Source organism: Osmerus eperlanus, chromosome 13 (assembly GCF_963692335.1).
Source record: "Osmerus eperlanus chromosome 13, fOsmEpe2.1, whole genome shotgun sequence".
Lineage (NCBI taxonomy): Eukaryota > Metazoa > Chordata > Actinopteri > Osmeriformes > Osmeridae > Osmerus > Osmerus eperlanus.
The window spans coordinates 3,673,600-3,686,560 of NC_085030.1; the positions used below are offsets into that span (position 1 = coordinate 3,673,600).

The 12,961-nt window shown below is 47.2% G+C and overlaps 1 protein-coding gene across 1 annotated transcript in view; it reads right to left on the reverse strand.

Annotated features, from left to right (window-relative positions):
* The window catches only part of il1rapl2 (interleukin 1 receptor accessory protein-like 2), a 141,548-nt gene that overhangs the window by 8,588 nt on the left and 119,999 nt on the right, over positions 1–12,961 (reverse strand). The window contains exons 6-7 of the mRNA XM_062476309.1: positions 4,796–4,925; positions 2,097–2,242 (exon numbers count right to left, since the gene is read on the reverse strand). Coding sequence (XP_062332293.1) covers positions 2,097–2,242; positions 4,796–4,925 — 276 coding nt within the window. The remainder of the gene's footprint in view (positions 1–2,096; positions 2,243–4,795; positions 4,926–12,961) is intronic.

The following is a 12,961-nucleotide window of genomic DNA, read 5'->3' on the forward strand; positions in this document are numbered from 1 at the left end:
TCACTAGAGCACAGATCTGTGATGCAAGCAGCTGTGACGCCATCCTCACACCTCCACCAGAGGCAGGCTGGAATGATTCCGTCTCTGATCATATTCTGCTGCTGGTTGGACTCTACATTTATAGGAAGCCGTGACATAAATCTACCTGGGGGGGGGGGGGATCGTCTTGAGTAGTCTTTGCAGAGCATGTAGTCTGCATGTTTTACGTTCCAATGCTGTTCCAATGCGTGGGATTTCTGTGTTCTGTGTGTTTGTATGTTCTGTGTTCTACTGTGTTTTTTTTTCTCCAGAATTAGTGTGTGTTCATGCGGTATGGTCTGTGTGTTCAACTGTAGGTGTTTGTTCATGTGTTCTATGTGTTTTATTTGTTTTGTTTCCAGTTCTATCCATGGTGGTGGTTGGTCCAGTCCTGATTGGCCAGTAGAGGTCTCTGCCGCCTCACGGCTTGACCAACCAGAGAGCAGCCAGGAACATGAGCAAGAACATGGACTAAATTTGGTCTCATCTCATCATGTCCCCCCTCTCTCCTCTCCTTTACTACTATTTAAAAACACCCATTCATGTCTATCAGAGGAACTGACGTTTTTTGTCTCTAAACCCCAAATTTAGGAGACCGCACTTTGATCTCTTGGTTACTCCCTCCGTCCTGACCCCGGTCAGACGGCTATCAGAATCACACACTCCGCTGCCAGCCCTCTGACTGGACGTTAATGGGATCACATTATGCCGCCTCGCTCATTAGAGAAGTTTCCAGGGCGCCGCGGGCGTCGGCTGAGGTTTCTGAATGAATTGTTGTCTTTGCCAAACTGAGGCCGCAGCGTACCGCGGGCAGGCTTGGAGAGACTATGAGTCAGCGCGGCGCAAGGCTAGCGACACCGACGGATGAGGTTTTGGTGCCAAACGGGAGACAAATACTCTCGAACGGCTGTTGGTTGGACGAGGCTAGGGGCTTGTGCCCCTTCGCGACGGGCGTTGTGTCTTCATGCGTGTGCGAGGCCCTGTTAACATGGTAACGCACTGGTCGGCATGTCGTTGAAAAGTGTGAAAGCAAAGTCTTGCTCTGAGGGAAAATACATCAAGTACTGACGTGGAGCCACTCCTGAAAACACAAACACGACCCTGCTACAGCGATGCCCTGATTGAGGAAAAAGGTTTTCTGTGTGAGTGCCGACCCAAATAATGCAATACAATTCACTTCTCCCTTCTAGGCCTCTGAAAACTATGTTCTGGACACAGATTAAGAGTAGAGTGTGTGTGTGTGTGTGCGTGTGTGTGTATGTGACAGGAGTAGGAAGGTCATCATTACTTTATACTGTAATCACCTGTCCTATTAAAGAAACCACAGCGGGACACACCACAGTAGGGGACAGGTTATGCATGTGTGTGTTTGTGTGTGCGTGTGTGTGTGTGTGCGCGTGCATGTGTGTGTGTGTGCATGAGCATGTGTGACCTGAGTGGTACATTACCAGTAATCTGTTATTTCTAAGCAGGCTGTCACATGCTCTAGTTTACCAACTACAGCAGCTTCAAATAGGTCCTCATGAAGGCTTTGTAGAGCAGTGATAATTATGTGGTTAGCAGTATCAGAGGGTTACGGTGAGTTGATCCATATCCAGTATCATTATGTATTTAATTATGTCTGGTTTTATGACATTTATGACACAATTATGTCTGTGCAAAACGTATGTGCACACCTATGCTGGCAAGACAAAAGACAGGAAAAAGTTGTGAGAAGGTTATGTACGCATATGTAGGGTTTATGGTCTATGGTTTTGTAGGATTATGCAGCGTTATCTTAGGTTATGTAGGGTGATATAGGGTTATGCATCATTATCTAAGGTTATAAAGGGTTATGCAGCATGATCTAAGGTGATATAGAGTGATATAGGGTTATGCAGCATTATCTAAGGTGATGTAGGGCGATGTAGGGTTATGCAGCGTTGTCTAAGGTGATATAGGGTGATGTAGGGTTATGCAGCGTTAGATAAGGTGATATAGAGTGATGTAGGGTTATGCAGCATTAGATAAGGTGATATAGAGTGATGTAGGGGTAATGCAGTGATATTTATGGTTTCGTAAGACCTCTTGACCCTCACCCCTTTTCTGAAGAATGGCGCTGCCGCTCCGCTTCCCGATGTGGTTCTCCACGTGGCACGTGTAGTTCCCCAGGTCCGCCTCCTCCACCGCGTCAAATGTTAGGGACAGCTCCACCTCCTTCTCCCCCAGGTACTCCTTCAACACCCTGCAGGAGGAGGAGGGAGAGGGGAAGGAGGGGGAGGAGCAAGAGATATACGTTTAGTTAGAGAAATCAACACTGGGTCACCAAGTCGTCCTTCGGAAAATAACGTGAGTAGTTTAATCCACTCAAATAAATGTGTTCATCTTCTTTTAGGTGTTGATTTTGAGTGTACTGTCCCTTTAACAAAAAGTCCAACTAAATGGGGGCTTGGGAGGCTTGCTTGACCCGATGCTGAGAGAGAGACGGAGAGTTTGCTCAGGCAGGGTATAGGACTTACTGTGAGGATCAGGCGGTGTTTAGGGGATCTATGTGTGTGTGTGTGCACCCTGGACTTTAGTCCCTTGTTTTATGAAGCAACTAACAAGAGGCCAGTGGTGAGGGAGGTCATCCTCGTAAGGACACAGAAACTGCCTCCAGTCTTGCTGCTGCTCACACTCACACACACACGCACACACAGACACTCTTTTGTGTGTATCTGTATGTGTGAACTGCATGTGTGTGTGTGTTGGGGGTCTGATAGTGCAGTCCAGGAGAACATCACGTGGAGTGTGTTTATCCAGCACAGCTCCCTTAGCCTGGTGGACAGGCTGATGGAGTATGTTGTGGGCTGTCTGGCAGGTGTGTGTGTGAATGTGTGTGTGTGAGAGAGTGAGAGAGTGAGTGAGTGTGTGTGCACGTTTGTGAGAGTGTTTGTGTGTATGTGTGTGAGAGTGTGTGTGTTTGTGTGTGTACTGAGAGAGAGAGAGGGCCTGTCAAGGCTGGATTGACTTGTGGTGGGGCTGGTGTGTGGAGTGGAGCGAAGCTAGGTAGGGGATGGGGAGGGGGCGGCACAGGGTGGGCTATTAGTGGCAATCCCTGTCTTGGGCAGACTCTGGGAGGAAGGGAAGGGGGTGGGCGTTGGACACACAGCACCCCATTGCCACGGCAACAGATTGATGGGTTTGGGCAGTGCAGGGGCTGAGCGTGATGTATCACTGATACAGCTGTCACAGCTGGGGAGAGGGGGCTGGGTATCACCACAGCAGGCCCCCACTACCCTGTGTGGGGATAGAGACAGCGATAGAGGCAGGAGAGAGAGAGGAGAGAAGAGACAGAGAAGGTTAGAGGGAGGGAATTTTTTACTTTAAAGATATCTCTTTATTGGGCAGTCAAAACTGCCAGCTAACCAACAGTTACACCAAAACAGCCATTTTACTCTTACTTACTCTTATTCAAGAGTAAGTAAAACCCATTCAATTGAACATTTTAATTTCCAGACAAACCTAAAAAACTATACAAAACCTCCCAAGTTACAACTTCCCATCTACTGTGCACAAGGCACCCCCCACACATCAACAAACTCTTCCATCTTTCCCACCAGCTTACAATATGAGAACTCATGAGAGAGAGAGAGAGAGAGAGAGAGAGAGAGAGAGAGAGAGAGAGAGAGAGAGAGAGAGAGAGAGAGAGAGAGAGAGAGAGAGAGAGAGAGAGAGAGAGAGAGAGAGAGAGAGAGAGAGAGAGAGAGAGAGAGAAAGAGAGAGGATAAAGGATGAGTGCTAATTAGCAGTGGTGTTGTCCTGCCTGCTAGGTCCTGTTTGACCTGATGGGACGCGCTCAGTGTAGTTAGCTTCTGCCCCAAAGAAAAAAGGACAGACTCGCTCTCTTTCTAAATTATACTCTTTCTACCTCTCTCCATCTCAGACACTCCCTCTATCATTCCACCCCCATTCACTCCCCCTCTCCTTCTCTGTCAAGAACCAAGAGAGCACATGCTGCCCATTTGCATCCACGCTAGCTTCCAGATGTATTCTCGTGGAACGTGCACATACGCACGCGTACACACACACTGACCCTCTGTCTTTCTCTTTAGCTTTACCTCTATCTTTTGATTTCTACACTTCTGTCACTCCCTCCCTCCCTCCCTTTCTCTGGGTGTGCATTAGCTCAGGCGAGGCAGCGGCACTATCTAGGTCAGCCTCGCAGGCATCTCCTGGCTGACCTGGGCTGCTTTGTCTGAGCGCCAGAACACGCCGCAACAAGTCTCTGTCTCTGTTGAGCAGCGCCCCAGACCTTTGTTCTAAGGTTATTAAAGACTCTAAAATAAGATTTGCCCCCTTCCACCTCATCCCTCTCCGTCTCTCCATCTCCCTTTGACTTTATTTTTCCTAATCATCCCTCCTGTCATCGGTGTTAGAAGTCCCCCCCCGCTTCTTAGGTCATGTCAGCGTGTTCCCCGTTGAAGGGAGTTTCCTGTTCTCCCCTCCGTCTCACCCTAACCCTGAGGCCACTCCTGAAGCTGAGGGGAGAGGATGGTGGGAGGACGCAGGTGTGGGAGGCGGAGAGACGGAGAGCATGGACGTAGATCCGTAGGGAGGTGCAGAGGAGAGGAGAGGAGAGGAGAGAGGAGCAATGGATGGTGCGAGAACGGAGGCGGAGTAGATGACGGGACTGAAAGTATTGACGAAGAGCGGACGGAGGTGTGGAGGAGAGGAGATAGGAGATAGGAGGTGCAGATGGAGGTGTGGAGGAGAGGAGACAGGACGTGGAGGTGCAGACGGTTGCTTGGTGGTCTACCTGACTTGGCTCTCCTTAATATGTCCAGCCAGCTCCTCCACAAACTTCTCCCCCTTGGTCCAGTAGATGATGGGCCTGGAATCTCCACTGTAACCGAAGAACGCCTTGCAGTCCAAACTCAGAGGCATGCCTGCAGACACAGAAACCCACAAGGTCAACAACAACAACACTAAATTCCCCACAACTTCTAACATCTAGACTGCTGTGAAGTGGCACAGACATCAGTCACTGTACACTGCTCCTCAGCGTATCCCTCCGCCAAGGGTAAACACCAGCCGGCTGAGTGCTCAGGCAGTAAAGTAGTTCTGTGTTGTTTTTGTTTATTGTGAGTACCCTGGGGCACCCTCTCTCAAAGACCTGATGTGTCTACTACAACTCTCAACATCACACACACACATACATACTTGCGTGCACGCACGCACGCAGTCTCACACACACACATGCATGCACACAAACACAGAGTTGAGAGCAATATCTTGCCAGCTGCCTGGCTTTGACTGCTTCTGCAGACTGTTAACAGCTAGTTCATGTTTTTTTGTTTCAGACTGCCAGTAATCTGTGCCAGGAGCCTGTATCTGTAGGTTACCTTGCAGTGCTGGAGGTCATGGATGTATGAAGCTAATGACTGGTACGGAGGCAGTTTTGCTGTAAATAAACACAATCTGCACACACATTCCATCTACCTAAGGCCTCTCTGCCTTCCAGCCTTTTAGCCTTCTAACCTTATAACACATCTAGCTTACTATCCCTTCCAGCCTCTCTCCAGCCTCTCAACTTGACATTTGTCAGCCTCTAAAAATCCCAGCCTCCAGGATTCAATTCCAGCCTTTCAACATCTCTCTCAACATCACATTCTCAGCCTCCCAACCTCCCTGTCTTACAACCTCCTACCTGGGTTTTTAACCTCCTAATCATTCACTGTCTCAACCTAAATGCTTCTATAATTTCCAGCCTCACAGCCTTTGAGTCTCCCTCTGGCCTCTCAACATCCGTTTCTCAACCAGTCAGACTCCTATCCACCCTGCTTCCCTGTCTGAAATCACAGACTACTTGACTCTCATAGGAGAAACTTCTGGAATTAAAAACAAACTGCTGCTGTTTAAAGATTAAGAGGCTATGGTCATAAAACATTCAGCTGTCCCATCACTCCACATCTGCCCCCCGTTATTCCCTCTTCTCCCAAACCTCCCTCCCTCTCACTCTGTCTCTGTCTCTGTCTCTCTCCCTCCGTTCCCTCAGGGCTGTTTGGGAAACATCACTTCTCATTTGGTAGCTGTGTTTAAACCAATGTGTTTGTGACAGTCTCATGTGTGTGTGCTTGTTCATAGAGGTGGGGGGAGACGGGGCGGTGTGTGTGTGTGCAAGTGGCAGGTGCCTCGTCTAACACAGAGAGAGAGAGACCTGAGCGTGCGGAGGGAGCAGACGTGTGTGTGTGTCCCTCTGTCTGTGTGTGTGTGTGTCTGTGTGTGTCTGTGTGTGTCTGTGTGTGTGTGTGTTTGGATGGGGGGGCGTGTAAGAAGGCGACAGGAAGAGTGTGTGTGTCACGTGTGTACCGTGTACGTGTATCTGTTTGTGAGCGTGTCTCTGTGTGTGTACATGCATGTTTGTTGTGAGTGTGAGCGTGAGAGTATGGGGGCTGGTGTGTGGACACGTGGGCGTGTGTGTGAAGACGACAGCTCTGCAAAGCAGCAGCTCGAGGGGTCCACTTGTTCTGCCGTTAATGGGCGACTTAACGCTTGCGAAAGACTGTGTGCATGTCTGAGAAACAGCCCTGTACAGCCCTGCATGTGAGGCACAGAGCGAGAGAGGTCAGGCCAAACAGAGGTGCATCTTTCCTGGGTGGAGCTACTAGGAGGGGTGGCCAGTGGAGCGGAGAGCATGGCTGGTCTGAACTCTCTCTCTCCCTTGCAGTCTTCTACAGTAGCTCTCTGACTCAACGGTGATGTTGGAGGAGAGAGCTACAAGAAGACTGGAGCTGTTTCATACACAGCTGAGTACTGGTGTCAGTTACAGGTGGTTTATACAGTAGATAGAAGTAAGTTACAGGTTACAGGTGAGTTATACGGGTGTCACATACAGGTGAATTATAGATATGAGTGTTATAGATATAGATAAATACAGGTGAGTTAAATACAGGTGTTAGATACATATAGGTCAGGGCTCCAGACTAACTTTTTCCCTTGGTTGCACTGGTGCGCCTAACTTTTTTATTTAGGTGCACCAGCACAAAATTTAGGTGCACCCAAATTTTTCCTTGCGTCGCCACAATTTCAAGGTCACCTTTTTATCACGCTCCATATACATTCATATGTATTATGTAAATGACCTTAAACAAGAATAAGGTGTAGGTAAATATTGGTTTTATTTGACGCACAATTAAACTGTATATAAAAATATTTTAAGTGCTTCACTGAGCTGCCAAACTAAAACATTGCAAGGAAAATAAAACATTTTAAAATAGAAAGTGCTATTGTTTAAAAGTGCTTCCCTGAACTGAGACCTAACATTTCATGGCTCAAAGTCTTATAGTGGGTCCCCCCTTGCTCGCATGCCCTTCAGATGGCCAACACCTGTAATTTGGCTTTCTTGCCCTTTGGCCTTGGCTAAACCAGCTTGCCACACTCTCCCTAGCATCAACATCCTAGCTCCATGGGTTAGCTCCATGGCCCAGCTCCGTAACTCAGGGGTGGGCAATTAATTTTGACAAGGTGCCACATGAGAAACCTGAAATGTGTTGGAGGGCTGCATCAACGATAACTTGAACTTAATTCTGCTCACTATTCATTTTCCCCCATTGTAAAAAGCAGTAAAGTATATATTTTTATTAGCTGCTACTGGTTATCAGAAGAATAAGGATATTCTGTGAATATTTATATAAATATTTTACATGTTGGTCAACTAGGAAAAGACTATCGAAGTAACAGTAAAAACTAAAATAATCATTACATCAGTGTTTCATTTTCTAGTTAATCTTCACCAACACTGAAAAGTTGTTTTGCAGTATGTTAAAGATATGCAACTGATCAACGTTATACAAAAAGCAATACTTTTTTGCAGTTCATTTTGTTATGTGAGAGGAATCCATTGGGCTTGAACAAGTGCATCGAAATCTGGCTGAATGTCTGAGGTGGATATGCGAAGGACAGCTGACAGGTGATGATCCGAGTGTGCAATTTAACTAGCAAACCATCAGCCCGCGCCCACTGAATCAGTCAAGTTCTTATTATGTCCGCGTTCGTTTTTTTCTTGAGTCCCTTAGTGCCGATTCAATTTGTAATCCTTCAACACAGCGACCTGTTCTCCAAAACTAAGAACACAGCTTTGACTTTGACCTCAGTAAACAGATAATTAGAAGTCCATGTCTTGTTAAAAACTCTACATTCTGTATCAACCTTTCGTTTTTCATTTTCGAGGGCTAACCACCTAACAGTGCGTTCACACTGCAGCGGAGCGGGCGGCGCGCGGCGTCGGCTTCCAATTCATTTTCAATGAAACCAGGCGTTGACGCTCGCGTAGGGCATTGTGGGAAGGCGAGCGGAGCGGAGCGGAGCGTTGCAAGTTGGATTTTCTCAACTTTATGTAAATGAGGAGCGTGAAAACGCTAGCGTTGGCCAATCGGATTGGTTTCTTGTTTCTTGTAACGTAGCAACTGTTCGTCATGGTAAACATTTCTAGGTTTGACAATTTCAAGATGGAGGAGAAACTTTTCGTATGTGTCTGCACACCCAGTTCTGTTCAGAACAAAGTTACTAATGTGACGAGCCTGAATTTAAAGATTACATTCAACTAATAATGCATGGTGCATGGTTGCCGATGTCGTCATTGTTCCTAGTGTGTTTTTATAGCCTACTTTTAAATGTAGTCGTCACATTACGTGACTGTTCTGTGCCACTGCTAGCTCGCTAGCCCAGCCTACAAACGACTGGTTGAGTGACCGGTGGCGTAACATGTATTCTACTGTAATCTTGCACTAGTAAAATCTTGCACTTACATAAATGTTGTGTAAAAGTGGTATTTTGATCGATATTGTGAGTACATTAACCCAAATCTGCACGCTTGGCCATGACTACAACAGTGACCTTAGAGAACTACAACTCTGTATTAACTTGTCTAACACGCCCCCGAGCGTGGTGTACTGTGGGAAGGCAAGCGATGCAGAGCGTTAAAAAACGCTGCAGTGTGAACGCACTGTAACAGTGCGTTCACACTGCAGCGGAGCGGGCGGCGCGTGGCGTCGGCTTCCAATTAATTTTCAATGAAACCAGGCGTTGACGCTCGCGTAGGGCATTGTGGGAAGGCGAGCGGAGCGGAGCGGAGCGTTGCAAGCTGGATTTTCTCAGCTTTATGTAAATGAGGAGCGTGAAAACGCTAGCGTTGGCCAATCGGATTGTTTTCTTGTTTCTTGTAACGTAGCAACCTTTGGTCATGATAAACATTTCTAGGTTTCACAATTTCAAGATGGAGGAGAAACTTTTCGTATGTGTCTGCACACCCAGTTCTGTTCAGAACAAAGTTACTAATGTGACGAGCCTGAATTTAAAGATTACATTAAACTAATAATGCATGGTGCATGGTTGCCGATGTTGTCATTGTTCCTAGTGTGTTTTTATAGCCTACTTTTAAATTCAGTCTCGTCACATTACGTGACTGTTCTGTGCCACTGCTAGCCCAGCCTACAAACGACTGGTTGAGTGACCGGTGGCGTAACATGTATTCTACTGTAATCTTGCACTAGTAAAATCTTGCACTTACATAAATGTTGTGTAAAAGTGGTATTTTGATCGATATTGTGAGTACATGAACCCAAATCTGCACGCTTGGCCATGACTACAACAGTGACCTTAGAGAACTACAACTCTGTATTAACTTGTCTAACAAGCCCCCGAGCATGGTGTACTGTGGGAAGGCAAGCGATGCAGAGCGTTAAAAAACGCTGCAGTGTGAACGCATTGTTACTCTCCTGTCGGTGAGGTTGCGCAAGCGCACATATGTAAATTGCCTGATCACAAGTGTTTCAGGACTACATATTTACAACCGCTCAACACATTTATTTATTTTTAATTTTTGATTTACCTCACGCGGGCCGGATTGGAACAGCCTGTGGGTCGGTTGTGGCCCGCGGGCCGTACAATGCCATAACTGATTCTCTGGTGCTCAGGTCGTAATTTCAATCACACAGCACTGAGCAGTGTAGGCCTACAGGAATATCTGGACCACAGCCAATCAGAGGCAAAGACCCGCCCCATCTCTGTCTCTGATTAGTTTAGACCACGATATGATCCAACCATGAGTGCGAGTTCCGTCAAAGAAGAAACAAACGCTTCGTTCCTGGAGAGGCAGCGGATGCGAGGAGGTTAGGTGCACCGGTGCGACCTAGTAAAAATTTTAGTCGCACCCGTACAAATTTTGGTCGCATATGCGACCAAATTGGTCGCACTCTAGAGCCCTGTAGGTCATATATATAGGTGGGTTGTATACAGGTGCCACAGGCGAGTTTTAGATATAGGTTAGTTATCTACGGTGTCAGATACAGGTGAGTTATCGACACAGGTGAGCTATAAACACCTACATATCTAAGTTACATTCCAGGAAAAACACAGTCGAGAGGCTGCGAAGGAGAGATACCCAGCTGAGAACTAATCATGAGCCGGCCTCAGAAAAGGAGCACCATCACTTCCTCTCATGCCGGCTGATGATTGGCCAGCAGGTGGAGGTGACAAAGCTCATTACTGAGGCAATATCCTGAGACACACAGGAGACCTGACCACAATGATGATGATAATAACAATATGAGTCACTGGATATCAAAATAATTAATATTAGTTTTATTACTGTGATTGTGTGCCTGTGTGTTTTTGTGGGTGTGTGGGTTTGTGTGCTTGTGAGGGTTTGTATGTGTGTGCATATGGGTGTATGTGTGTTTGTATCGATTTTTGCCTGTGTGTTTTTGAGGCTGTGTGTTTGTGTAGGTGTGTGTGTTTGTGTAGGTGTGTGTGCTTCTCTTTATAAGTGTGTGTGTGCGTGTGTGTGTTTGTGTGTGCGTGTATCTGTGCCTGTGTATATGTGATCGTTGAGAGCGTAGGTGAAGTGAAAACACATAGCAGGCTCCATATTCATGCGTTTAGTTCTTGTGTCTGTTTGATAGATGAAGAAAAGAGGGATGGAGAAAAAATACATAACATACATTGTTCTGTCCATCCTGGGGACTGGAGACACCAGCCTGAGAGCAGCTGGAGTCAGTGGAGACACACACACAGCCTGCTCTCATGGGCAGGCCAGGGGAGAGGATGATGATGGATGATGGAGGGTGACAGTGGAGGGAGGATGGAGGAGGATGATGATGGAAGATGGATGATGAGGGTTGAGGATGATGATGGTGGAGGATGGTGGAGGATGATGATGGTGGAGGATGGTGGAGGATGATGATGGTGGAGGATGGTAGAGGATGATGGTGGTGGAGGATGGTGGAGGATGATGATGGTGGAGGATGGTGGAGGATGATGATGGTGGAGGATGGTGGAGGATGATGATAGTGGAGGATGGTGGAGGATGATGATGGTGGAGGATGGTGGAGGATGATGATGGTGGAGGATGGTGGAGGATGATGATAGTGGAGGATGGTGGAGGATGATGATGGTGGAGGATGGTAGAGGATGATGGTGGTGGAGGATGGTGGAGGATGATGATGGTGGAGGATGGTGGAGGATGATGATGGTGGAGGATGGTAGAGGATGATGGTGGTAGAGGATGGTGGAGGATGATGAATCTGAAGGATGGAGGATGATGGAGGATGATGATGTGTATGATTAGAATTTGCTTCTGGTCCCTTCAGACCAAACAAGCTGATGTGTGCCTCATGGTCCAGTGCTGTTGCAGCATGGAGGCCTGACTGACAGCACCATGCTAGCATATCTGCTGATATCACTCTCTAACGAGGAGAGGACAGGAGAGGGAAGGGGAGAGGAGGGAAGGAGAGGGAAGGGGAAGGATGCAAACATACAAAGATACACACTCACTCACACACACATGAGCACACTCTGGAAGGAAACGTAGTATTCTGGCGTAGTGCCGGGAGCAGGTCTACAGATGGAGCTGTTATGACAGAGAAGAACTTGATGACTATACGTAATAACTAGACCAATTCAACCAGAGGAAGATATATTATACAATTACTGCGTAGGACAACAGCCCAGGATAATTACACACACACACATTCTGACATATGCCCTGTTATAAAAGCCAGGTCAACCTTGCTCCAAAATGGATTCCCTGATTGGTGCACTGCATGCTCAATCCTTTAGCTCATTTGTGTGTCTTTGTGTAAATGCGTAAGTGTGTGTTCATGACTTTGTGTGTACACGTGTAGGTTTGTGTGTGTCAACTGGAATGTGTGTGTAAGTCTCAGCGGGTCACTAAACAAACACACGTTGTGCGTGTCATTGCTAGCTGCCTCCCAGCCCCTCCAGCCCCTCCAGCCCCGGCCTCCTGTAGACCTTCTTACTCCCCACCCCTGCACAGCCTGGCTCTTCCCTGCAGCTGCACTCTACCCTCCTCTCCCTTCTCCTCCACCTTTGTCCCCCCGTTACTCTATCCTCTCATCTGCTCTTACCTCCTCGACCTTTCCGCCTCTCCTGTGTTTTCTCTTTTTTCTCCCTCTTCTATTCTCTCCTTTTCTCTCTTCTCTTCTCTTCTCTTCCCTCCACTCGTCTCGTCTCCTCCCCTCCCCCCCCCCCTCCCCACTATCCTCTCTTCTCAGTTGCAAATAGACAACATGCTGAGATTAAGATGAAGTCTGTGTCACTCTATTTCTCTCAATATCACACACACACATAAACGCTCTCTTTCTCATCCCCCCCCCCCTTTGCACACACACACACCTCCATTGCAGGATGCTCGGTCACTAGAGTAACAGACTGTACTGACGAGTACAGTAATCATGACGATGCGTGAAATTGTTTGATATGGAGGACAACTGTAATAGCCTGAACACATAAAAAAAAAAAAAGTAAATCACAGTAGAACAAATTTAAAAGAACTTATATGCTCAGTTATGACCAGACCAGACCAAACCAGGCCAAACCAGGATAAACCAGACCAGACCAGATGAGACTAGACCACATAACACCAGACAGAGACTAAATCCAACTAGAATCTATACAACTGTCT